The 24,582-nt window shown below is 48.5% G+C and overlaps 3 protein-coding genes across 7 annotated transcripts; 1 reads left to right on the forward strand and 2 right to left on the reverse strand.

The window, feature by feature from the left end:
* Positions 1–8,279: 8,279 nt before the first annotated feature.
* Positions 8,280–11,867, forward strand: Lamtor4 (late endosomal/lysosomal adaptor, MAPK and MTOR activator 4). Of its 3 annotated transcripts, none has more exons than XM_020176459.2 (4): positions 8,280–8,387; positions 8,861–8,941; positions 11,115–11,232; positions 11,530–11,867. In XM_020176459.2, the coding sequence occupies exons 1-4, from the start codon at positions 8,385–8,387 to the stop codon at positions 11,574–11,576; spliced, it is 249 nt and encodes an 82-aa protein (XP_020032048.1). In that variant the 5' UTR covers positions 8,280–8,384; the 3' UTR covers positions 11,577–11,867. The 3 variants fall into 3 exon arrangements, with proteins under 3 accessions (XP_020032048.1, XP_020032047.1, XP_020032049.1); XM_020176458.2 differs by having other exon boundaries at positions 11,547–11,867; XM_020176460.2 differs by lacking the exon at positions 8,861–8,941 and having other exon boundaries at positions 8,286–8,387; positions 11,547–11,867.
* A 29-nt stretch (positions 11,868–11,896) lies between these two features.
* Positions 11,897–17,123, reverse strand: Trappc14 (trafficking protein particle complex subunit 14). Of its 3 annotated transcripts, none has more exons than XM_074075601.1 (11): positions 16,999–17,123; positions 15,763–15,858; positions 15,537–15,666; positions 15,304–15,390; positions 15,033–15,153; positions 14,791–14,938; positions 14,591–14,673; positions 14,340–14,503; positions 13,629–13,783; positions 13,242–13,435; positions 11,897–13,137 (listed from the first exon to the last, which is right to left on the reverse strand). In XM_074075601.1, exons 1-11 carry the CDS (start codon positions 16,999–17,001, stop codon positions 12,984–12,986), a joined length of 1,335 nt encoding a protein of 444 aa, XP_073931702.1. In that variant the 5' UTR covers positions 17,002–17,123; the 3' UTR covers positions 11,897–12,983. The 3 variants fall into 3 exon arrangements, with proteins under 3 accessions (XP_073931702.1, XP_020032044.1, XP_073931701.1); XM_020176455.2 differs by lacking the exon at positions 16,999–17,123 and adding an exon at positions 16,062–16,628; XM_074075600.1 differs by lacking the exon at positions 16,999–17,123 and adding an exon at positions 16,384–16,603.
* Positions 17,124–17,269: 146 nt separating this feature from the next.
* Positions 17,270–23,632, reverse strand: Gal3st4 (galactose-3-O-sulfotransferase 4). The gene is made up of 4 exons (XM_020176461.2): positions 23,501–23,632; positions 22,068–22,380; positions 21,569–21,872; positions 17,270–18,295 (listed from the first exon to the last, which is right to left on the reverse strand). The coding sequence occupies exons 2-4, from the start codon at positions 22,190–22,192 to the stop codon at positions 17,270–17,272; spliced, it is 1,455 nt and encodes a 484-aa protein (XP_020032050.2). The 5' UTR covers positions 22,193–22,380; positions 23,501–23,632.
* Positions 23,633–24,582: the final 950 nt, after the last annotated feature.

Here is a 24,582-nt window from a genome sequence, read left to right on the forward strand (position 1 = left end):
ACATAGCCTTCTTGGGCCAACCAGGCTTCTACCAGCTTTGTTTATGTGTGTCTTGCCCTATCAGGTCTCTGATCACGTAGCAGACAATGGTTAGGATTTGTTGAAGGCTTTCGGCCACAGTTCCTTTAGATGAGGAAGTGATTCATCATTCATGTAGTCTTCCAGTTATTTTCCTACAGAACACATTGGGAGTTTCTATCCCTGCTCTTTTTCACAGAGATAACTGAATGTCTTGTGAGTTAGGGCTCCAGGGGTCATGCCCTAACTGTCTGCGTTTCCTCTAACTCCTCCTAACCTGTTTCAGTGAGACTCCCTTGAAATACACTCCATGAAATAATAATTAGGTAGGAAAAAGTGGGAAGAGTCAAACCTGAAGAAAAAGAATGAAAATAGGTTAAAAAAATAGTTATTAGCATTGGTACCACTGATTGAACTTTGAATTTGGTTTTGAGACCCTGAGTTGGCAGGGGGGGTGGGGTGTGAAAAGGGACAGTGCAAACTATTAGTATTTCCAGTCACACGCTACCGATTTCACATGACTTTGTCATACTCATACGCTATTTTTTTCTTATTATCTTTTTTTTTTTTTCTTGACAGCACTGGGGTTTGAACTCAGGACCTCACGTTGCTAGGCAGGCACTCTTATCACTTAAGCCACTCCATCAGCCCTGCTATCTTTCTTTAAATGTATTCATCATGCAAATGCAAAGACATTTGATGCATATAGGGAAGATAAGATCCAAACCTCCCCTGGACCACCCAGAAACGCCCCTTTTGAGGTTAATACTGCAGCTTTTGTGGTCCCCTGCATCCTGCAAAGTGGAGAAAAGGCAATAACTGGTTCCAACCAGTTCTAAAGGTATGTGCAGTGTAGCCCACCTGTCACCTTTAGTAACCTTTTAGATGCTTTTCCCTACTTAAGGCTTCATGGATATTACTTGCATCTCATGCATACAATTATAGCAGAGTGAATTATGGGAAGGAACATGTGCAGTCAGAAATCAGTTATATAACACCTGGCTGTCAATCAAACCTGCTAATCATGCTAACCCCACCTATGGAAACCCCCAGATTTCTCCCACCCTTCTGGCTCAAACCACATAAAAGCCAAAGAGACCCAGAAGACAGTGCTATTGAACCGGGTAGCTCAAGTCTGTCATTTTTCCCTTGATGGTATTCCACATACCTTCCACTCTCAAAAACTTTGCTTCTTTCCCATGCACTCCTTGTCTCCCAAATCAATTCTTTGATGGCAACTCTAGACAAGAACTTGATGCAAAGGCTGGCAGAGTGGCTCAAGTGGTAAGTGCACCTGCTAGCAAGCGCGAGGCCCTGAGTTCAAAGAATGTAAGAAAATAACACCTAACTCTTAGTGTCACCACCACCCAGGTCTACTAAATTGTATCAAATTGCTATATATGCATCAAATATGTATAAAACATAAACCTCTTCAATTTCCTTTCCTTCAGTCTTTCTGGTAAATATTGCAATGTTTATGATTCCCATATAAATTTGATAGCACTCCTAAAGTTGTTGCAAGGAAGCCAGTTCCAAGCTACAATGTCAATTTACTATTTGCAAATAAGGAGGGCAGGGTTTTAAGGAAAAGGAAGTAAGATTTATTATTCATCAGGTGAAGAGGAGGACAGGGCCAGCTAACCTCTCAAAGCTCTATTGTCCCCCTTCTAAGAGAAAATGTCCACATTCTAAAGGGACATATATTTATCTATATACACATATCTATATCTATCTATCTAGAGAGAGGGAGGGAAGATGGGAGGGAGGGAGGGAGTGAGACAGAGAGAGAGAAATCATAAAAAAAAAAGAAAAGAAATTAGTCGGGCAATGGTAGCTCATGCCTGTAATCCCAGCTACTCAGAAGGCAGCTATCAGGAGGATCAAGGTTCAAAGCCATCCTAGGCAAACAGTTTGCGAGATCCTATCTAGAAAAAACCCATCACAAAAAAGAAAAAAAGGGCTGGTGGAGTGACTCAAGGTGTAGGCCCTGAGTTTAAACACCAGTACTTAAAAAAAAAAAAAAAAAAAAAGGAAATGAGCTTGTAATCCTAGTTACTCAGGAAGCAGAGATCTAGAGGATTTTGGTTCAATGCCAGCCCTATGCAAACAGTTCAAGAGACCCTATCTCAAAAAAAAAAAATCATAAAAATGGGCTGGGGAATGGCTCAAGGTGTAGGCACTGAGTTCAAACCCCAGTACCACCAAAAAAAAAAAAAAAAAGACATATGCTGTTGTGCGAATGTCCTGGGGTGACATAAAATAAATACCTGCCTCCAAATGAGCACAAAGATGACAGAACAATAAATGACTTACACAGGCCCAGCTTGATGAGTAAATGAGTTCACTAGGGGTTATTTACAGAGCACTGGGCAGCTATGAATAATACACACACTCACAAAGGTCACCACCACCCATTTCCTATCACGCTACTGTTTTATAGAGCTCTAAAACAGTGTTTTATGTGGCATCCAGAAGGTAGCAGAAGCAAAAGATGTGTTTGAGTGCACTTCATTTTTGTCCTTATCAGAGATTTTTTTTTAGGGGGGGGAAGGGACTGGGGTTTGAACTCAGGGGCTCATGCTTGCTAAGCAGGCGCTCTACCACTTGAGCCATTCCACCAGCCCTTTCATTGCTAACCAAGAATACCATACCCAGGGCTAGAGATTCAGATCAGTGGTAGAACACTTGCCTAGCATGTGCAAGGCCCTGAGTTTGATTCCCAGCAGCAGCAGCACCACTGCACCCCCAAAAAGAATACCATATCCAGAAAATCTCTCTTTCAGAAATTAAATAGAGGTAAGGACTTTCCCAGACAGACAGATAGATGAGGGGATTCCTTAAGGTGAAATGAAAAACATACTAATTAGCAACATGAAGACATGTGAAAGTATAAAACTCATCGGTAAGTGTACAGAGAAATTCAGACTGATCAAACACTGTAATGGTAGTATTTGAATCCTGTAACTCTAGCATAAAATGTAAAGGCAAGAGTGTCAAAACAGAGCTGAGTGCTGGTGGCTCACACCTGTAATCCTAGCTATTTGGGAGGCTGAGATCAGGAGGATTATAGTTCAAGGCCAGTCTAGGCAAATAGTTTGTAGGACCCCATCTCCAAAATAATCAAAGCAAACTGGAGGTGTGGCTCAAGTGGTAGAATCCCTCTTTGTAAGCATGATACTCAAACCCTGTGCTACCAAAAAAAAAAAAATTAAAGAAGTTATAAGTACAATAAAATGTGTTAATGGATACACAGTATAAAATATACATGCATGATGGATGAATGGGTAAGAAAATGTGGTAAATGTAGACAATGAAACATTATTTTCTCATAGAGAAGAAATCCTGTCATTTGCAGCAAAATGGATGTAAACTGGAAGACATTATGTTAATGTGAAATAAGCCAACAGAGAAAGACACATTACCTATATCCTCCATCATTTGTGGAAGTTTTTTAATGTTTGTTTGTTTTTAAAGTTGGGCTGGGAGCATCAACCAACTGGTAGAGTTCCTGCCTAGGAAGTGTGAAGTCTTGAGTTTAAACCCCAGTACCACCACCACCAAAAAAAAAGGAAAAAAAAAAGTCAGCCTCAATGTAAATTGATCTGTAGAGATTTGTAGTGATCTGTAGAAGTTGAGAAGAGGAGGGTAAAGGATGATGGATAAAAGGAGGTTTATTTGTCAGTGCAGGCTGTACGCACATATTGAAATACCACACTGAACCCCTTTAATATGTACAATTAATACATGTTAATCAAACATAAAAAATTAAGAGTAATCCAGGTATGGTGGTACCTGCTGCAAACACCATCTACTCAGGAGGCAGAGGCAGTACGATCATGAGTTTGAGGCCAGCCCAAAGGCAGTGGCAAGGCCCTGTCTCAAAAATGAAATAAAGACAAAAAAATGACTGGAGGGGTGTAGCTCAAGTGGTAGAGCACTTGCCTGGCATGCATAAGGACCTGGGCTCAATCCCCAGAACCAGAAAAAAAATATTAAAAAAATATATATATATATTGCCAACTTTGGAACACTTAAATACATAAAGCAAGAATCAACAGAACCGAAGGTAGAAACAGGCAGCAATACAAAATAATAAGGGACAACACTGAAACTGCTTCCCTCAAAGTTACCAATGACCTTCATAGTGAATCATCCAACAATCTGTTCCCTACAGGCCATTCTTAGCACCTATCAGCTACACCTTCACAAACCGACCACTTCCTTCTTTCCAATACATGCTCTTCACTTGCCTTTCAGGATACCTCTTGTTATGGTTTGGATAGGAAGCATTCCCCAAAAGGCACATGTGTTGAAAATTTGGTCCCCATGTGGTGGGTCCAGTCGTTGAGAGGAGATGGGCTGGTTGCAGACGAAATACACTGAGGAAGGAAGACCTGGCTCTTTTGTACTCTGTGTACCAGCCCAGAAGTGATCCTCCGAAGATTTCCCTAATGTCTATGGATACCCTAAAAATCAAGTGGACTTGGAGTTAGACCTTCCCAATAGAAAGAGTTAAAGGCTGATGGGACCATAAAGGTAGAGATGATGCTAGGCAGCTGATAGATCCTGTTCTACTAGATTCCTAGATTGAAGCTGGATTCATTTGATGCCAGAGGTAAAATAAGAGACCAGAATAAGAAAAACCAGATTTGAGTCTCACTTTCCTATTCTGAACCACTTCAGTGCTTTAAATCTAGATGCACAACAGATGATGATCCAACACAAAACAGGGCTGGCAGAGTGGCTCAAGCAACAGACCACCTGACTAGCAAGTGTGAGGCCCCCAGTACCACAAAAAAAAAAAAAAAAAGACCATAGCATGGAAACCCTGGCTGAGTTTCCAGCGTGCTGCCCTGCTGTTATGATTTTTAATACAAAAATGCCTCCCGACAGGCTCATGTTGAATATTTGGTCCCCAGGTGGGATTACTATTTTGGGAAGTAGTGGAGGTGGGCCCTTGCTAGAGGAAGTCACTGGAGCTGTATCTTTAGGGGCTATCTCTTATCCTAGTCTCCTCTGTGTCCCTTTCTGGCCACCACAATGTGACTGTGCTGCTCTACCACACCCTCCATCATGATAGATTGACACTTCTAAAATTGTGAGCCAAAATAAATACTTCTTCCCTTCCCTTAATTTGTTTTTTGGTCACAGCCATGAAAAGTCTGACTAATACAGAAAATTTGTACTATATAAGTGGGGTCATTACTCTTCTGAGTGAGGCAGGCAACTTTAAGTGGATATGCCTAAATTAACACAACTTTAAAGTGTCCTTTCCAAAAAAAAAAAAAAAAAAAAAAAGCCTGGCACCGGCAGGTGGCTCATGCCTATAATCTTAGCTGAAATTGGGAGGATCACAGTTCCAGACCAGACCAGACCAGGCAAAGAAGTTTGTAAGACCCCATCTTAACAGAAGAAAGCTGGGCATGGTGGCACGTGCCTGTCATCCCAATGACAGTGGGAAGTTTAAAAACAGGAGGATCGTAGTCCAGGCAGGCCTGGCCAAAAAGTGAGACCCTATCTCCAAAATGATCAGAGCAAAAAGGGCTGGAGGAATGGCTCAGGTAGCAGAGCCAAGCAAGTGCAAAGCCCTGAGATCAAATTCCAGCAACCCACACCCCAGAAAGTGTTCTTTCCTTTTGTTTTGTTATTACTATTTATTTATTTTTTGACAGTACTGGGGTTTGAACTCAGGGCCTGCTTGCTAGGCAGGTAGGTGCTCTACTGCTTGAGCCACCCCGCTAGTCCTGTTATTTCCTTTTGTTTCAGTTAAAACTTTCTGGAGAAAACTGGGCATGTCCAGAGCCATTTCTATCTGCCATCTTAACCTTTTGATTATTTCTTACTAAAAACGTTTTTATTAGTATGTGATAGCTATACAGTGGGTTTTGTTGTGACATTTCCATACATACATATATTGTACCCCAGTTTGCTTCCATTAATCTCCCTCTTCTCCCATTCCCCTTCTTTTTTTGCTGAGGTACTGTGGCTTGAACTCATGAAGGTCATATGGCACTGGGGAAATGAAATAGCCAATAAAGTCACATACAGCCATATGTGGGTTGAGCTTTGCTTTTTGCTTCTGTAACCTGCTTGCAAGGGTATATAAGGTAAGACCCCTTTGTTCTGGGGGGCTCAGCCTTTAGACATGAGTCCGCTGGGTCTGTGCCTGCATAATAAACATTGCTTACTGCTAATCTGCCTCAGTGTCCCATATCTCAGCTCATAATTTCCTGTAACACCACCATGTGCTCTGGTATAGAGTGCCTGGTACAGAGATGGTGCTCAATAAAGGAGAAACACTGCTCTCTATATTAGTAGTGTGATTCAAGCTGTGTGTGAAGAGGAAGTAATTCTAACTTAAGACTTTTGAATATTGTCCTGTGAAAGGTTCCTCTGTATTATAAAAATGAGGGTAAGAAGTTTTTTGTTTGGCTGGTTGTTTTGAGACAGCATCTCACTGTGTACCTAAGACTGGTCAAGAACTCACTATGTAGCCCAGGCTGGTCCAAACTTGTGATCTTCCTGCCTTAGCCTCTAATTGCCAGGATTACAGATATGCACAACCATGCTCAGCACAAGTGCAGGGAGTTTTGAGCTACAATTAAGTGTAGCTTTTTTTTTTTTTTTTTTAGAAACTAATCACAGTTGGCCCATAAATTGATGAAAGAAAAATCCGAGTCACCGTCAGCAAATCAAGACTAGAATCTAGCTCCATCACTCTACAACTATGTGCCCTTGAGCAAGGCTCAACCTCTCTGCATTCCTTCATCTGCAAAATGCGTTATTATTACAGGGTGTTTAATGGCTGATCCACCTCAAGCATTAATTTAATTATAACTCAAATATCTAAAATTCTCTATTTCAAGTTGTACAGCTCAGTGGTTTTAGTATATTTTTGTACTAAATGTGCAAAAATGTACATTTTTGTGAAACCACCACCACTAATTCATCACCCCCCCAAAAAAAGAAACCCATTAGCAATCACCTAATTTCTCCCTCCCCACTCCCATTTCCCTGGCAACCATTAATCTACTTTCACTTTTTCTTGATTTGTCTATTCTAGACATTTCACATAAATGGAACCACACCATATATGACCTTTTCACTTACCATATTGTCAAGACAGATTCATGTTGCAGCATGTGCCATCGGTATTTCATTCCTTTCTATGGCTGAGTACTATTCCATTGTGCAGATATACCAAATTATATTTGCACATTCATTATTCATGGATATTTGGGTTGCTTCGATTTTGGGCTAGTGTATACAATACTGCTGTGAACATTCATGTACCAGTTTTTCTGCGGATATGTTTTCAGTTCTCTTGGGTACAGATGCCTAGGAATGAAAATGCTTTGTTCTATTTACTGTAAGTCTATGTTGAACTTGTTGACGAACTGCTGCTCTGTTTCTACGATGGTTGCACTATTTTACAGTCCCAGAGCAGTGTATGAAGATCCAGATTCTCCACTTCCTCGCCAAGCAGTCCTTATTTTAGAAGCATTCTTCATTTTAGCTCACCAACTCGGCCTCAATCACACTAGTGTTGCAACAGCTCTCGAAACTAAAACAAAAAATTCCCATACGCAAATATATTTTGTGATGTTTGTATACATACTAAAAGCGACACCAAGGTACTGTTTCCTTTTTTTTTTTTCCTTCGGTACTGCGGTTTGAAATCAGGGCCCACACCTTGACCCACTCCACCAGCCCTTTTGTGTTGAAGGGTTTTCTTGAGATAGGGTCTTGCGGAACTATTGGCCTGGGCTGACTTCCAACTGCAGTACTCCTGAACTCTGCCTCCTGAGTAGCTGGGACGACAGGCGTGAGCCACCTGCGTCCCGGCTGATGCTAAATTTTTCCTGGCAAGGAATATACAGGACTGCAATTGAGTCGTCTACACAGGGACTCAATTCACCCTCACAAGGTTCCTCACCAAATTCAGGGACAAAAATGACTTTGCGACCAAATGCCTTGGATAGGAATGAGTAGTATTTGAGTAGCTTTTCACAAATATTTTAGCTTATTGCATTTCAGTTTCTCGTTTTTTCAGGATACAGAAATCTAATATCCAAGTACAGGCCTCCCTTCAAAGAACTGCTCTGGACAATCAACCCAGCGTATCTGTGAAACCTTCCACGCGCAGGCGCACACGTCCAACCCTGTCCACTCAGGCCCGCCCCCTCCGCCGAACTGCTAGCGATCTGACCAATCCACGAGTGCCTCCGGGAAGCGGTGCTTCGCACTGGCTGATTCAGTCTTGCAGAGCCGAGGGAGGTGACTACCGGCTTCAAAGCACGTGACCCGGTCCTAGAGCCGGAAGCTACCTATCCTGGTAGGGAGCTCCTCCAGCACCTAAGGCTGCGATGGTGAGTGAGGACGCATGCGCGGGAGTACGCGCCCCTGGGGTTCCTTGTCCCTGTTCCCCAGTCTTTAGATGCCCCCTCATGGCCTGTAATGCGCCCTCAGTTCCAGTCCGCCCCGGGACCGAGAGGGCATGGGGACGGAAGGGGCGGCGACGTAGAGGGTTGAGGAGGAATCTGGGAGGGTGTTGAAAATAGGGTGCGCAGCAGGGGCGGGGTACGCGGGAATTGGGGAGAGGGGCGGCGGGGAGGGACCGGTGGGGCTGCCAAGGCCCCTCGGCGTCGCCAAGGTTGGAAGTGGAAGGCCAAGGAAGGTTTGTGAGCCGAAAGTGAGAGTGGATTGATTCCGGGAGATCAGCGTTGACAGCCTAGTACTAGGGATCTGAGGGGCTGAAAGGGGCCATCGCCAAGGTGGAGTCTTGGGTTTGTCCGAACATCCTCTCTCATGCTTCTTATTGCTTAACCTCTTTACTCATTAGACTTCTGCACTGACCCAGGGGCTGGAGCGAATCCCAGACCAGCTTGGCTACCTGGTGCTGAGTGAAGGTGCAGTGTTGGCGGTGCGTTCTGGGAAAGGGAGGCGGGGTCCCCCTTAGTACACATGGCTCGGTAACCTTTTCTAGTGTTGCCAAGTCCTCCGAATTTGTCTCTGTGTTCGTCCTCTACCTGCCTAGCATATAGTAAGCTTTCAGTAATTAATGTCAAAGTCGTACAATCGTTATAGGTTTGTTGATAACTGATAATACACATGGCTTTCTCTAGTATGCGTTTGTTGGTGCTGGTGGGTTTTTTTTTGCGGATTTGAACTCAGGCCTCACACTTTCTAGGCAGGCACACTCCACTTGAGCCATGCTTTCAGCCCCTTTTTGCTTTAGTTATTCTTCAGGTAAAGGTCTCTTGCTTTTTGCCCTGGGCTGACTTCAAACCATGACCCTCCTGAGCTCCCTCAACCTTCCGAGTAGCTGGGATTGTGGGCATGTATCACTACCCGGCATTTATTTGGAATTTCCTTTTATTTATTAGGTGGAACTGGGGTTTTTGAGCTCAGGGCTTCGTGCTTGCAAAGCAGGTGCTCTACCGCTTGAGCTACACCTACCATCGATTTGCTCTGATTATTTTGGAGATGGGGGTCTCTTGAACTGTTTGCCCAGGCCGCACTTGAAAGCCTCCATCCTCCCAGTCTCACAGCCTCCCAAGTAGCTAAGATTATAGGCCTGAGCCACCAGTGCCCAGCCTAATTGGTATTTCTTGAAGAGACTTACATATTTCATCCCAGTGTATACTACAGAACTATATAATGTAGCTCTGAAAGTTTTTGCTCCAGCTGGCAAAGCAAGGCTTAAGGTCAGAGGTTCCAGAAGGACTCCAGAAAATGAAGGATTCATTTGTTTTGTTATGGCAAAACTTTGTTGGAAGCAGAAAGCAAATTTAAAGGCATGGTTGTGAATGGGTGTGAAGTAAGAATTCAGGACTGGGAGCTGGACATATTTGCCAGAGTGTGAACGTGCCTGTTTCTATAGGTGGTAGATTTATGTCAGAAAGATTTGGAAGTTTTGGGGAGAAGGATGTGATAAGAAAACGATCTGATTGTGGAAGATTTTCAAGGCCAGGTTGAAACATTTGGACTTAATCTTGAAGGTAATAGGAGCGTTGAAGATTTGGGATTTTTTTTTTTTTTTTTTGCTTGTGTTTTTGAATAGAAACATGACATCTTGCAAACATGGTTCAGCAAGATGTTCTGTTAGTGCATGGACAAAACTAGAAAAATAATATGGTGTCTTAACAAATAGGAAATCAGTTAAGGGTTTTTTTTTTTTTTTGTACTGGGGTTTGAACTCAGGACCTATACCTTGAGCCACTCCACCAGCCCTTTTTTGGGATGGGCTTTTTCAAGATAGGGTCTCAGAAACTATTTGCCTGGGCTGGCCTTGAACCTTGATCTTCCTGATCTCTGACTCCTGAGTAGCTAGGATTACAGATGTGAGCCATTGGCACCTGCCTTGCATAGGGGAATTTTGATGGTCCATCTGTAGACACTGGAGTTTGGGATACAATAATAGCAGTTACAATTACATAGTTATATTGGCGTTCTAAGGATATCCCCAATATTGTTACATAACCCTTACAACAAGCCCATAAAGTAGGTCCTGTTCTTCCCAATATACAGATGAAGAAACTGAAATAACAAATGTGTGAGTGCAAAAGGAACTAAACTTAGCCTAGCGTGTGTAGTGGGGTGTTGGGGGGGCGGGGCATATCAAAGAGGTGAGAAATTGAGACGGTCACCAGAAAAGAGGAAAACCAGACAATAATCTTATCACTGGTTATCCGAGGAGTAGGCAGAGGGAGGGGTTCAAAGACAAAGGGGGCATGTATGTTTTAGATTCTACAGAAAGGGAACAAGGCGGAGGCCGTAAGTCCCTGGTGGGTAAGCACTGACCTTGGAGGGTGTGTTTTTATAAATAGGTGGGGACAGAAGAGGCACGAATTAGAAAAGAACAGTCAGGAGCTGGACAAGCGGCCGCTCAGCAGCGAAAGCCAGTATTTGATAAGAAACAGGATGGTACAAGGAAGCTGGCTACACCATAGGGTGGTTAGGTCAGCTTTTCCAAAACTAGGTGGCCTGGGGCTACTGGAAAACAGAAAGGAAAGTGTTACAAGCAAGAGGGCCTGTGCTGGAATTCCTTCCCAGTTCTGTGCCCTCATTTCTGCACTCTCTTTCATCCCCTCCAGTCATCCGGGGATCTTGAGAATGACGAGCAGGCAGCCAGTGCCATTTCTGAGCTGGTCAGTACAGCCTGTGGTTTCCGGCTGCACCACGGCATGAACGTCCCCTTCAAGCGCTTGTCTGGTGAGCCTCAGCCTGTCCCTTGTGGTGGGGGTTACTTCCAGAGACTATTCTCTTTGGGGAGAAATACCTGTCTCCCACCAGTACCTCTTGGGGCCCATGGTTCCAACACATTCTTCCCATTGGGAGCCCCCTGGTATCAGAACTGAGGAAGGGGGTTTCATCATGACTTCTGTTTCAGTCTGCCTTGAACTCTAGAATTGGCTTTGGCTTTTGATCCCAGCCAACTTCTATACAACCCTGTAGAGGCTGTGGCACCCGCTAACGCTGTACTCCCTTCCCTCTCCTGGGTGGGGGAAGGTGTGTCTCCCCTCCAGTGGTCTTTGGAGAACACACGCTGTTGGTGACCGTGTCAGGACAGAGGGTATTTGTGGTGAAGAGGCAGAACCGTGGCCGGGAGCCCATTGACGTCTGAATGTGCCAGAGGGCGAGGGTTGGAGAAGCGGACTAGGTCTGTGGGCCTCCCAGGATGAGAAACCCAAACCTCCACCTCTTCTTGACCTGCTGCCGGAACTAGAACCTTCTGCTCACCCACCTCCCCACCCCTACCTGAAGGGCTGAGGTTAAGAGGAACACAAGTAAGGGGAACTCCTTTCCTCTCTCTTCCTAATTAATAAACATGAAGTCTGATGCTCCTAGGCTCAGGAATATGTATGGCAGGGGCTGTGCTGTGGTAGGGGAGTACACATGTTCTCCTTTCTTTTGCACTCCCGGGGATTGAACTCAGCACCTTGAGCTAGCAAGAGCTCTACCACTTTTGAGCCACACCCCCCAGTTCTTCAGCTCTTGGTTTGTTTTTCACATAGGGTCTCATGTTAACTTTGCATAGGCTGGCCTCAAACCACCTCCTGAGGAGCTGGCATTACAGATAAGCACCACCACATCAAGCTTGTTTTTAGGTTCAGGGTTTTGCTAACTTTTGCCCAGGCTGGCCTTGAACTACAATCCTCATGTCTCCACCTTCCAAGTGTTTGGGATTACAAGCATGAGTCATCATGCCTGCCTTTCTTCTACCTTCTAAAGAGATAGTCATGCACCTCAGTCCAGGGTGTATGGGGCAAGGCCACCACTGGGCTTTAGTAATTGGGAACAGAAAAAAACGTGGACAGGAAGGGAGCTCAGGGGAGCAGTTTGTCCATGCTGAAGTGAACTTCCTGAGCCCCTGTGGTCTGCTCTTCCATCAACACACAAACAACAGTTATTCTCCCTCCTGAACAGGCATTTAATAGTCTTATTTCAGTTGGAAGCTGTAGTTGGAGAATAAGTTATAGGAACAGACCAAATAAAAAGACAACTTAAAGTGCTTCAGGCTGCCAACGTAAACATGAGGGCAGAAAGAGGCCACCTAGCTATGTCCCTGACCCCTGAGACAGGAGGGTCATTTTCCAGGTCCCTTTGCCATTGCCACCCTCTAATCCCAGCCCTGCGGTGGTGGGGAGTGTGGAAAGATTGTAAGGAAAATACTCTGTAAACTTAGAATGGGCGAAGGGCAAGGGTGAAGGTGCTTTTGGAGCCCCTACCCTGCCTGAGGTGGGGCCAGCCCCCCCAGTGGGACCTCAGGGAAACACTGTTGCCCTAGCACTGCAGCCATACACCCCCTTCACAGCTTCTGCCCCCTCCCTCATCAGCAGACACAGACAGGCAGCTCTGCTCAGCTTCTTCACCCATGGTGGGAGGTGTCCCAGGGGAGGCACAGCCTGGAAGCAAGGAGCCCTCCAGGGGCTTAGCGGTTCTGGACTGTTCAGGGAGCTGAGCTACTTGACAGGCTCTACCACCAGGACTTTACACTCGCGCTTGGCAATCTTGTCCAGAGAGAGCACAGCCTTGTCCGGGGGTAGGTAGAGGGGGCGGCCAACAGGGGAGGCCACAGGGGGCGTGATGGCCCGGCGCTCCATCACACTGCCAGACCTGGGAGAAGGCGAGGCTGTGGGCTCTGTTCAGTTATCACCTCCCTCCCTGCTCCCAGTCCTAGCCTCTGCCCCAGCCAGTGCCATGCCTTCCCCAGTTCCTACCTCATGAGGTGGCTGCGGGAAGGCTGCTGGTGGGAGAAGGACTGAGAGCGGCCCAGACTCGCCTGGTGCCTCTCCACTAAGTCCCGGACGGCAGGACTGCTGGGGCTGCTTTTGCGGGAGAGGGGCCGGGCCTCAGGTGGAGGGTGGGACACACTGGCAGTGAACTGCAGCTTCAGCTTCATGTGCTGGCTCAGCTGGGTGGGGAGACACCCATCAGCACTGCAGCTGGCTGCAGAGCCCAGACCTTCATGTCATCTTCCCACTCCACAAACCCAGGTCAGATCTTGAATCTGCCTCCCCTCTCCCCAGCCTTCTAGCATCACCCTTTACATTTCCCCTGTAGGAGCTAGGGGCCCTAACTGCACCCAATGTCCAGTGCTGGCCCACCTCAAAGAGTCCTGTCCTTAAGGCCTGGAAGGCCACACTGAAGGTGAGCGCACTGCCCTTCCGGGAGAAGCCAAGGTTGTTGAGGGGAGTGTGGCAAACGATGGAGTCCAGGGCTGCTTGCATGGCCCGGCGCTCCTCCTCACACAGCTGCTTTCCTGGGGGCAGAAACAGGCACTGGTGAACACTGGATAGCTTTCCTCAGCTCCCTTGGGCCTTCACCAGCATGGTCATGTGATCCACAAGCCATTCTGTAGAGTAAACTGAGGAAATGTTACCTTTTGCCAAGGGTTGTAGGTGACAGCAGCTAACACTGTTTGCTGAGGTCAGTTCTAACCACACTACTTGTTAAATCTGCATAATACCAGGAGGTGTTAGTTGCCCTATTTTAGATATGAAGACCAAGTCCTAGAGAGCTTAAGTAACTTACCCAAGGTCACAGAACTAGCAAATGAGAAAGGTATAACTCATATCAGAGAGCACAGCTCCAGTGTCTATGCTGTTCATTTCACTGTAGCCCACTCCCTTTCTAAACACTGTTCATGACACTGGGAAGACCACCCAGATGGTCACACAAGTAGCCAGAGCTACCTGCCACCAACAACCCACTGGGGTAGGGCTAGCACCAGATCAGAGCTGTTCTCACTGTCATACCTTGACCTCCCTTCCCTTCCCATTCTAGGGGACAAGGTCCAGACGTGGCAGCTGACCCACCAGCCTGTGCATGCTCTGGGGTCCACACGAGCCTCACAGCAAGGAAGTCTTGGAGATTGTTGAGCAGTGTATAGGTGACAGTGAAACGCTCGTAGGTCCGAACAGGAGACTCACAAGAAGCAGTCATCACAAAGCAGGGACGGTCAAGGCGGACACTGGGCAGGCTAGGAGCAAGGAGAGAAGGAGGCTGTATGTGTATGTCAAACAAAGGTGAGCAGGACAGAGCCTGGCAGGTGTTCCCACACACTCACCGATAGTGGGTATAGATGCTCTGAGTGAAGGGTAGCTTTGGGGTAGACCACTGAACCACAGCAATCAGGGGAACTTCAAGGCCCTGGTGGTTGGACAAAGGCAAACTTTCCATGTGTCAGTTCTCCTGGCCTTGGTCTTTCCCTCCCACTGCCTTTTCCTACCCTTTTTTTTCTTGAACACACCAGCCCCTTATGCTCACCTCCTTGGCCCCGGGAGGGGGCTGCTCATCCCCTCTCAGCTGAAATAGGAAGTTGTGTTCCTCCAGGGCACTAAGTGGGCAAGGGAAGCAGCCAGAGGTGCCAGGGAGCCGGCAGAAGGAGCCCATGGAGACTTCCCCAGACTGGTGACTGGTTCAGAAGAGAGGAAGGCAAGCCATGATTCTTCCATGTCACTGTTCTTGACCCCACTGCTTCACAGTTCTGCCCCTCCCCAGGACCTTACCACACGTTGTCCACCAGCAACACAGAGCCGTCAGGCATGACAGGTAGATAACTGGCATTGAAGTTGGGAAGGACTCGGATATCCCAGATGGAGATTTCCTCCTGGGAGGAGCTATTCAGCACTGTGGGAGGTAACCAGCCCTGCTCAGAATAGCCAGACCCCTCAGGCTCCTCAGGCCAAGAAACATGGACTGATCCCCACCACCCTGACTAACCACCATCCAATCAACCCCTTGCTGCTTTCCAAGACTTGAACCAGCAGATCCGCTCACCCTTGAGCACAGTCAAGTGTTTTCCAGCCACAGTGAACTGCCGGCATTTCAGAACTGGTGGAGGCAGCAGCGTCAGCAGGGTGCTCACTGCAAAGAGGGCCAGGAAAGAAAAGAGGGTCTGGCGCAGACCCTACCTCCAACCCACAGTTCTCACCTAGCAATATTACCCATCCCTCTACTCTGTCCCCCAAATCCCAGAATCCAGCCTTTTCCCTCTGCAGTCTCCTCCACACCTTGGGCCTTGAATGCACTCTGCTCGCCCCGGAAGGTCTCTCCAGGAGATCGTGTCTGCAACAAGCGCAGGTAGCCTTGATCTCTGACCTCTGGTGCCTCAACCTCCCGCTTCCACACAGTCACTACAATCTACAGGAGACAAGGGACCACATAGTCAAGAGACTGACAGCAGGCCCTTGAAAGGGTGTCTGAATTAGGACAGCAGCTCCACCCTTACCATCTTACCTTGGCCTTGGGTGTCCCTGGGGGCAGTCTATCCAGTGAAACAGTGAGAGGGAAGATGACCTCATCTGTGGACACAATCGGTTCCTCCACAGGCAGCTGGGGTTGTGCAAAGAGGTGAAGAGGTCAAGAGAGAGTCAAAGAGGTAGCTGTCACCATTCCCTTTAATACCCGCAGGGCAGTCCTTCGTGTCCTCCCTTCACTGCCACCTGCCTCTAGTCTTCCATTTCCCAAATTGCCTTTGGCGCCCAGCAGACCTGCCCCCCAGCCCAGTGCGATGCAGACCCGAGCTAGCTCCTCACCGTGGTCGCTCCCCCTGAGGTAGCTGGGCCCGGGCCGTGGGTGAGAAGGGGGCTGCAGCCTCGGAACAAGCCCCCACCCCCGGGATCCCCACCCCCTGGGGGCTCGGGGTCCTGCTCTCCGGTGCCACTGCCCCCGGGCAGCCCGCCTCCAGCGCTGACCGAGGCCAGAGCAGCCAGGGCGGTCGCCAGCTCGGCCCAGGCCCCCCGGGAGCCCAAACCCGGGCCGGCCCCGGCCCCCGCGCTGCCCCGGCAGCGCAGCACCAGCAGGAAGCGGACGGTCTCCCCCAGGTACAGATGGTTCCGCCGGGGCAGCGCTCTGTACCGGCCTGGGTCCCCCGCCAGCTCCGCGCGCGGCGGCAGCGGCACGGCCGGGAAGTACATGGAGTAGTCGCATTGAGACTCCATGGGGCGGCGAGGACCGGGCCAGCCGTGGGGCGAACCGAGCTGGGTCGGACCGGACCGGGCCAGGCCGGCGAGTCCCGACACTCGAAAGGCGCTACGCGCAGCCCAACGACCAGCCCGGTCCGGAAACCGGGGACAATGAACCCGGAACACAGACTCGGCGGCGCCGGAACCCCGGTGCAACACTGAATGACTGGCGAGAAACCGGAAACGGAAGGGGGTGTGGCCTCGGATGCCGGGTTATCTGTGTGTGGCGGGACCGTGGAGGGGGGCGGGGTCCGGGTGCAGTTAGGCTGCGGTGAGATCGTAGGACAGGACAGATGGGCTTCCTTGGGAAGGAAATATTTAAAAAAACACCCCCGCCCCTCAATCCCGCTTCTACCCGGAAGATTCTCCATCCCTACCCTTTCCGTCCTATATAAATCAAGTAAAAGTTTCGTGTCATTTATTCAGTCAACAAACGTTTCATAGTGAAATGAACATAGCCCCCCAAACAAATATATCGTTGAAAAACGGATGTATCATTCCAACTCACCATGCCCTAAACTTTCTCTGGCTCACTCCATATTTTACCTCTCCAGGGAGCTTTGGAGAGCGCTACACGGCTGCAAAGAGAAAGAGCAAAGTGGACGCAGGGGTGAGGCAGGGCTGGGGGTGGGGGGGGCAGAGGGTCCTCTGGGATTCTCAGCGCAAGGCCGAAGGCTTGAGGCCACATCAAGGCCAAGTTCCATCCCTTCCAAGGGAAGGAGAGGTTGCTCTGGCAGCCCCACACTTTATGACCTGAGTCCTAATTTGTAGTCTGATGCCTATGGGGACAGTAGCCTTGAAGGCTTGAGGGGCAGTGACACTGTAGGGGGGAATTGCTTGGCATCCAGCTTGTCTTTGTACTGTAGCTCAGGGGTAGCCAGGCGTTCACACTCCTCTTGATCTTGGGGGCTCAGTCCACTCTGAAGTACATACCCTAAAACCTTAGCTGACCCAAACTGGAAGGGGCGAAGCCTGCGGTCCTTGATGTATTTGGGATCTAAAGCCTCACCCCCTACCAGGCAATGTTGAGCCAGGGCCTCTCTGCGAGCCCGGAGCTCAGCCACAGCATGCTGCAGCCTTCTCTGGCCATATTGTTCTATGCGTTCCCACAGACTGCGGTTGAAGTGAATGTAGAGAGCCCAGTCCAGGTTGTTCCAGGCTCGCGCCCTCGCTGACAGCTGCTGCTGATCCTCAGCCATTGGTCCACTGTGGCTGAGGGCTTGCTCCCCTCCAGCCTGGGCATTGTGCATGAAGCCCACTACATCATCCAGACCCCAGCACAGGGCGTCTGCCAGCAGAACCAATGATTCGTCAAAGTATTCAGCCACCATGACGAGGTCAAAGACAGAATCCAGCCACGCCAGACCCCACTGGATGAAGGGTGAGGACCCCAAATCTAAAGAAGCAGGGCTGGCTGTCTGGCTGTGACCATCAGCAACTGTGGACACAAGTTGGAAGACAACGTTGGGATCTAGGACTTGGGCTCTTGAGCCAACAGCAGAAGGCAAGACTTGTAGCCGGAGGGAGTTGGGGTCTTTGGGGAGATTAGAATTTCCTCTTTTCATCCTTATCTCTGGGGGGAATGGCAGGCCAAAGTCAAACCAGAGTAAGTTGCGTGCATAGTGATCTCCACGGGCCCCAGGCCGGTAGAAGGCTCGAGGATTGGCCAGGAAGGCAGCCAAAGATGGTGCCTTACGGAAGGCGGATGAGGTGGATTTATAGTAGGAGAAGGCAGAGCGGGCCAGAGTGGCTGGGTCTCGGACAATGGAGAAGAAGAAGCTATCAGAAGGCATGACTTGAAGTACCTGCAGAGGAGAGAAGACAGATGTAGAAAGAACTGGGTTGGGGAGAAAAGTCCAAGCCAAGGTCCTGCTAATCCCCTAGCCTCCTCTCAGCTCTGCTGGGGACCCATAGCTTCCCTCTCTAGCTGCATGGCTTTGGGCAAGCTGCTAGATCATCTCTGAAACTCAATTTGCTCATCTGAGAAATGCGGATAATAAAGTTCCCAGTTGATTGGGAAGGATAAATGAGATAAAGGACATGACAGGCAGTGGATATACAGAAAATTTGCAAAGCTCACAGTGAACATTTCTTTCTTTCTTTCTTTCTTTCTTGGTACTGAGGTTTGAACTCAGGGCCTATACCTTAAGCCACTCCACCAGTCTTATTTTTGTGATGGGCTTTTTTGAGATAGGGTCTTGAGACCTATTTGCCCTGCTGGCTTCGAACCTTGATCCTCTTGATCTCTGCCTCCTAAATAGCTAGGATTACAGGTGTGAGCCATTGGCACCCAGCGTGAACATTTATTTCCTTGGACCTTTCTTCCCTGGTAAGTAAAACCTCTAGGAACCAAATTTTGTGCTCACTTGTCCAACAAAAACCTATTGAGTGTCTACTGTAGGACTTTTTGTCACAGCTCCAAGAAAGGGACTGCCCTCCCAGAATGGGAGGAGGAGCACAGAGTGAGCTGGTGGCTCACACACATAATCCCAGCTACTTGGGAGGCTGACATTAGGAAATTCGGGGCCAGTCCGGCAAATAGTTTTCAGAACTCCATCTCCAAAATAACCAGAGCGAAATGGGGTGGAGATGTGGCTCAAGCTATAGAGTGCCTACTTTACAAGTGCAAGGCCCTGAGTTCAAACCCCAGTCCCACCAAAAAAAAAAAAAAAAGTTCTGCCTCCTGGACATTTTAAACAGCAAAGAACACCCCTGGAATAAGGCATGGGGAGCCCCAGCCTCTTGGTAGAGTTCTGCCCTGAGGCTGGGAAATGAGATTCCACTTCCTGACAAGGACAGTGGGAATCAGGCTAAGTGATACCCTGACATAGCTCTTTAGGCTGATCCACATCAAAATACAGCTCCTAGACTCCCTGAGGTCTTCTACCTCTGAAAATGACTTTCATGATTGAATCTGAGCTCTCTCTGTCATGAGGTTCTCCAATCTGCTCTGCTAAGTGGACATGCCCAGAGGGTAGAGTCTTTGAACGGTCTGTCTCTTTGAAGGCAAAGGGGATAGTGAATGGTCTCTGGTATCAGATGGACCTGGAATAAAACCCAAATTCTGCCATATACTAATTGTATGACTTTGTGCAAGTTATTGAATTTCTCAGTTCCTTTTTTTCCCCACTTATTCATTTGGTTAACACATACCTGGAAGAATGTGGAAGTGCCTAGAATATGGTAGATATTCAATAAATGGTCATCATCTTAGCAACTAGAGAGACTTACCTCAAAGATCACTGTCACTCCCAACAGTGACCCTCTCACTGCCCCTTAAGTCATCCTAATCTGTCCTCAACTCCAGCTTCAACAGGAGTGTCTCTGTAGCCCCTGATGAATTTCCACTACCTGTACATAATCCCCTTCTGACACACATGTGTATGCATGCACACACATGCACCATCATGTCATTGCTGATGCTTTGCTCCCTTTAAGAATGCCTGATGTAGGCACCCTCTCTTGGGACCTCTCCCAGCTCTGGGAGCTCTACTCTTTGCTATTTTTCTATCTCAGTAAACTCTCATGCTTTACTCGCAAAAAAAAAAAAAAAAAAGAAAGAAAAAAAACCCAAGAATGTCTGGTGTTAGCTGGGTGTGGTGGTGCACCAGTAATCCCAGCCACTCTAGAAGTGGATTGTGGTCCTCCTAAGCAAATTTAGTGACAAAATCTATCTGAAAAACAAATAGAAAAAGGACTGGGGTTATAGCACTTGCATAGTTAAGTGTGAGATCCTCAGTTCAATCCCAAGATCTTGACCCGAGAGTGCCAAGCAAAAAAAAAAAAAACCAAAAAGAAAGAATACCTTATGTCCTTACTACAAAGCCATAGCCACCCTTTCCTTTAATCCCTCCTCTTTAGAAAGCCCCACCCCATTTGATGAATATTCTGTCTATGATTCCAAGTACAAAACCACATACACTTGCCACAGAAGGAGACTTGACTTTGGAGTAAATGGTCCTGGGTTCAAATCCTAGCTCTGCTGAAAATCACTTAGCCTCCCAGGGACTCCACATCTCCACATCTGTTTCATGGACACCCTTCCTGGCAAGATGATGTCACCTTGTGCTACAGTACCCAGCACTCATTAAGTAGTCAATAAAGGCTAATTCTTTCCCTGTGTATTTCCATTTGCGCATTGTTTTCCTACAGTAACATTTAGGTGTTTGTTTATATCAGATTGAACATGTCAGTGCATGTACTTTTCTCCTCAAAAAGGACTGGGGTTCTGTCCAACAACTATTCTTTCTCTTTCTTTTCTTTTTTTTTTTTTTGGCAGTACTGGGGTCTGAACTCAGGGCCTCACAATTGCTAGGCAGGCACTCTACCACTTGAGCCACTTTAGTGGCCTTTTTACTTTAGTAATTTCTTCAGATAGGGTCTTGTACTAATTTTTTGCCTGGGCCACCCCTGGACAGAGATCTTCTGTCTTAGCTGGGATTACAGGCATACACCCTAACATGTCTGTCCCTGTCCAACTATTCTCATTTGCTGTTTAGGACAGGGTCTTGCTATGTAGCCCAGGCTGGCCTTGAACTTGTGGACCTCCTGCCTCCCCCTCCTGAGTGCTGGGATTATAGATATGCACCACCATTCTAGGCTTTCAGTATGACTGTTCTGCTGTGCTTGGCTTGACACAGAGCTGATATGAAGCCTCAGACTGTGGCAGACATGGTGAGATGAGTGAGTGAGAGGAGAAGGAGGAGTCAGAAGGTATGAGTGGCAGAGCAGCGGCTCTGGTAGCATCAGTAGAAGGGCAAGGGGCACCTGGAGGGACAGCATGGGGGAGGAATCCAAGAAGGCAGCACACTGACCCACATGGAATAAATTAGTCAAGGAAAGAGACTGGAGTAAACCCCAGATGGGAGAGGGGAGACTGGCTCCCAGGAACCTCTGGATAAAGGACATCTGCAGAGATAGTAACACGAAATCCTGCCTTTATGCCCCACCACATCCAACTCTGAAGTTGAGGTGATGCTTGGAGACCCCCAGGTCCTGGGCCCCCTCCCCTGGTGGTATTGGCCATGGGCCTGAGAGCACCTCTTTCCAGCCCCACCCACCCCCGTTGCACCCCTCACCTCTTTCAGGTTGAATCTCATGTGGTGACAGAGGATGTGGAAGGAGGGCTGGGTGCCCCCACCCTGGGGACGGTAGCCCTTGACCCGAGAGGCCTGGAAAAGTCTTGGGTAGCCAAACTGGTAGCGAGCAGGGAGGGCGAAGCGCAGCCCATGCCGGTCCCCGTAGCGGTGAAGCAGGTTCAGCACAGAGCTGCTCCCTGATTTGTGTGTCTTTAGGAACACAAGTTGCTGCCGGGGAAGGCAGGACTGAACAGCTGGTCCCAGGGATGGGCCCCAGGACTGTCGGAGCTGCAACCCGGGTAGCCTGGGAAGAGAGACAGGGAGGGGCAGTGTCCTGTCCCTTGACAGCAAATAGAGCAGGTGACTTCTTATGAAGAAAGGACTATAGGAATGGAGGCTCCTCTGAGTTCCCAAGAATCCCAGCCCCAGGTGGGATGAGGAGGAACAAGTGATTGGGGGGGGTGCATCTATGGAGAGATGGGGCAAGATGAGAACTCACCTCCTCTGGAAGGGTCCCCCCCAGAGTTGGAGGCCAAATCCGATGGTCATGAAGACTCCCAGAGCCACCCCCAGGCTCCGAGGCCCCCAGAGTCGCATAGTCCTGGCAGGAGACAGAGGGCCCATGTGGTACAGGGAAGGGGGACGCTAGGCAAGGACCAAGCCAGGGCCAGGCACAGAGGTAGAGACAGCCTGAGACAGCCTTCCAGCCGCAGAAGGCGCCGTTTGAAGATCGGGGGGTCATTCCCCAGGCCTGCTAGCAGCCCTGGTTGAGTCTGCCCCCTGAGTTAGCAGATTTTTGCCTCTGTCAGCGTCTAGAAGGGAAATGAGGGGGAAGGAGGGGAGTCTAAGAAGAGGAGTAGAACTTTCTCTTCTCTGGCTGCAGCAATAATGCAAGGAGAGGGAGCGACTTGGGTGCTCTCTACACTAGACCCTTGAAGGTGGCCCCAAAATTACTCCCTGTGCTACCAGCCTCCTGTGCTTATCTACAGTCTCCCCAGTCCCCACCTTCAGTTTCCCCTGATCTTGAATGAAACAGCCAGCAAAAGATATCAAACTGATTGGCTCATTATAAATTAGGTCAGGGTCCCTGGTTTCCTCCTGAGCCCCTCTGCAGATCACAAATGGGGATCGAGAGCCCCCTTCTGTGGCTAGGAGGGAAAATGATAAGGAGGGAAGAAGGATCAGGCAGGAACAGGTTGGGTAATCCAGGAGGAGAAAGGGAGGCTGGATTTACAGTAGTGATTTTGTAATGAGTAGGAACCCTGTGTCCTAAATGCAGGCAATTCTTCCTGCCCACCCCTCCCCCCTACTGCCAGCAGCTCTCTCAGCACAAGGTAGACCCCAGTATGCAAGAGGGGCTGGAGGACGAGATGTGGGGTTGCACATGAAGGCAAGACCCCCTGGACACACCCCCATCTCAACCCCATGATTGCCTGAGGAGAGGATAGGGAGGGAGAGAGTAGAAAACAGATAAGGAGAAAGGCACATACACTTTGAGTTCCTTCCCAGGCCTGAGCTTTCAAATCAACTGGGAGCCTGGCTCCACCCTTTCAGATTACAACCCACAATCACGGACCACCGCCCCTCCAACAAGCCTGGACAGCCCCCTTCCCAGACGAGCCAGAGGTGACCCCAGGCAAGAGAATCCACACTTGCTACCCAGAGACCGGCCCTCTCTGTAATCATCCCCAGCCCCCTCACCCATCATATCCCCCAAGATCCAGCCACGATCCCCCTATCCTGAGTTCATTTTCTTCTACCCATCTTTATTTCTTCCCACCGCCATCTCCATCCCAGCCCTGTGATCCCTTTCAGCTTTGGGGACTGCTCAGGCTGTTGCCAAGCTCTTTGTTGGTGTCCTTTAGGGTTCTTTCTATGAAACCCTCAAGTGTCCCTCCACTGGCCCCAGCTTTGTTTCACTTGCCCACTCACCAGGCCTTAATAGGAGCAGCAGGGAAATCAGGTCGCGTCCTTGAGCCCGCCCCAGCCACCGCCCGGCTCCTCGATCAGCTCAACTTTCCCCACAAACTTTCTCAGCACCCAGGCTCCTCCCATCCCCTCCCTTTGTCCCGCCAGTCCCAGCAGCTGCATCAGCTTTGATCGTGTCTGGGTCTCTCCCTCTCCCTTCGTCTTTTCCTCGTCAGGGGAAAGATCCGCCAGCCTGCCCTTGAAAGATGTTACTTCTAACCTCCTTTCATTTAGGGATCAATGATACTGCTTTCTGTCAGCTTTCTACAGGACAAAAGATTCATTCACATGAAAGAAGAAAGGGAAAAGAGGAGGAAAGATGGAGGGAGAGAGAGAGAAAAAAAGAAAGGAAGGAAGGAAGGAAGGAAGGAAGGAGGGAAGGAAGGAAGGAAGAAAGAGAAAGAGAAAGAAAAAAAGCTGAAAGCAAATATTGTCAGGGATGTGACATGTAGCCAGAGACTGACACCCAGAGAACAAGGATCCCCACTCTAAAGGCAGAGGCAGTGATACAGTGATATTAATAATTTTTGGTGTTCAAAGAGAATTTTGCAGGTCACAAGGTGATTTCTCACACTGTTCCTGTTTGGTTTCCACAATTCTTCCTGTTTATGGATGAAGATGCTCTGACTTACAGTGTGAGCAACCTAGGTCACTCTCTTCTAGGGCTGCTCCCAGGGGAAAAGTTCCAAAAGAGGCAAGGAGGCAGAGCCGGGCGCAGGCTCTTGCTGTAATCCTAGCTTAGCTACTCAGGAGGCAGAGATCCAGAGGATTGAGGTTTGAAGCCAGCTGTAGAGCAAATAGTTCAAGAGACTGTCTCGAAAATAACTCATCACAAAAAAGGGCTTGCAGAGTGGCTCAAGTGGTAGAGCACCTGCCTAGCAAGTATGAGGCCCTGAGTTCAAACCCCAGTACCACAAAAAAAAAAAAAAAGGAAGCAGAAACTGAACCAGTCACAGAGAGACACCCTAGGGCCTCTGCTAGGAACCAGAAATTAGGAAGGAACATTAAAGACATACAAAAATCACAAACACAAGGTCCAATAAATT

The sequence above is a fragment of the Castor canadensis genome, chromosome 6, assembly GCF_047511655.1.
Source record: "Castor canadensis chromosome 6, mCasCan1.hap1v2, whole genome shotgun sequence".
NCBI lineage: Eukaryota > Metazoa > Chordata > Mammalia > Rodentia > Castoridae > Castor > Castor canadensis.

What these genes read in the sequence shown, in the direction of transcription:
- Gal3st4 (XM_020176461.2), bottom strand. Translation starts at nt 22,192, where the DNA reads ATGGGCCCTCTGTCTCCTGCCAGGACTATGCGACTCTGGGGGCCTCGG. An exon ending in GGGGGACCCTTCCAGAGGAG is followed by an intron (nt 21,873 to 22,067) that starts GTGAGTTCTCAT and finishes CTCTCTTCCCAG; the next exon opens with GCTACCCGGGTTGCAGCTCC. An exon ending in TGAGATTCAACCTGAAAGAG is followed by an intron (nt 18,296 to 21,568) that starts GTGAGGGGTGCA and finishes TCTCCTCTGCAG; the next exon opens with GTACTTCAAGTCATGCCTTC.
- Lamtor4 (XM_020176458.2), top strand. An exon ending in GTGAAGGTGCAGTGTTGGCG is followed by an intron (nt 8,942 to 11,114) that starts GTGCGTTCTGGG and finishes CATCCCCTCCAG; the next exon opens with TCATCCGGGGATCTTGAGAA. An exon ending in CCCCTTCAAGCGCTTGTCTG is followed by an intron (nt 11,233 to 11,546) that starts GTGAGCCTCAGC and finishes TCTCCCCTCCAG; the next exon opens with TGGTCTTTGGAGAACACACG.
- Trappc14 (XM_020176455.2), bottom strand. Translation starts at nt 16,466, where the DNA reads ATGGAGTCTCAATGCGACTACTCCATGTACTTCCCGGCCGTGCCGCTG. An exon ending in CCCCTCCCGGGGCCAAGGAG is followed by an intron (nt 14,674 to 14,790) that starts GTGAGCATAAGG and finishes TCCAACCACCAG; the next exon opens with GGCCTTGAAGTTCCCCTGAT. An exon ending in TCCCGCAGCCACCTCATGAG is followed by an intron (nt 13,138 to 13,241) that starts GTAGGAACTGGG and finishes GCCTTCTCCCAG; the next exon opens with GTCTGGCAGTGTGATGGAGC.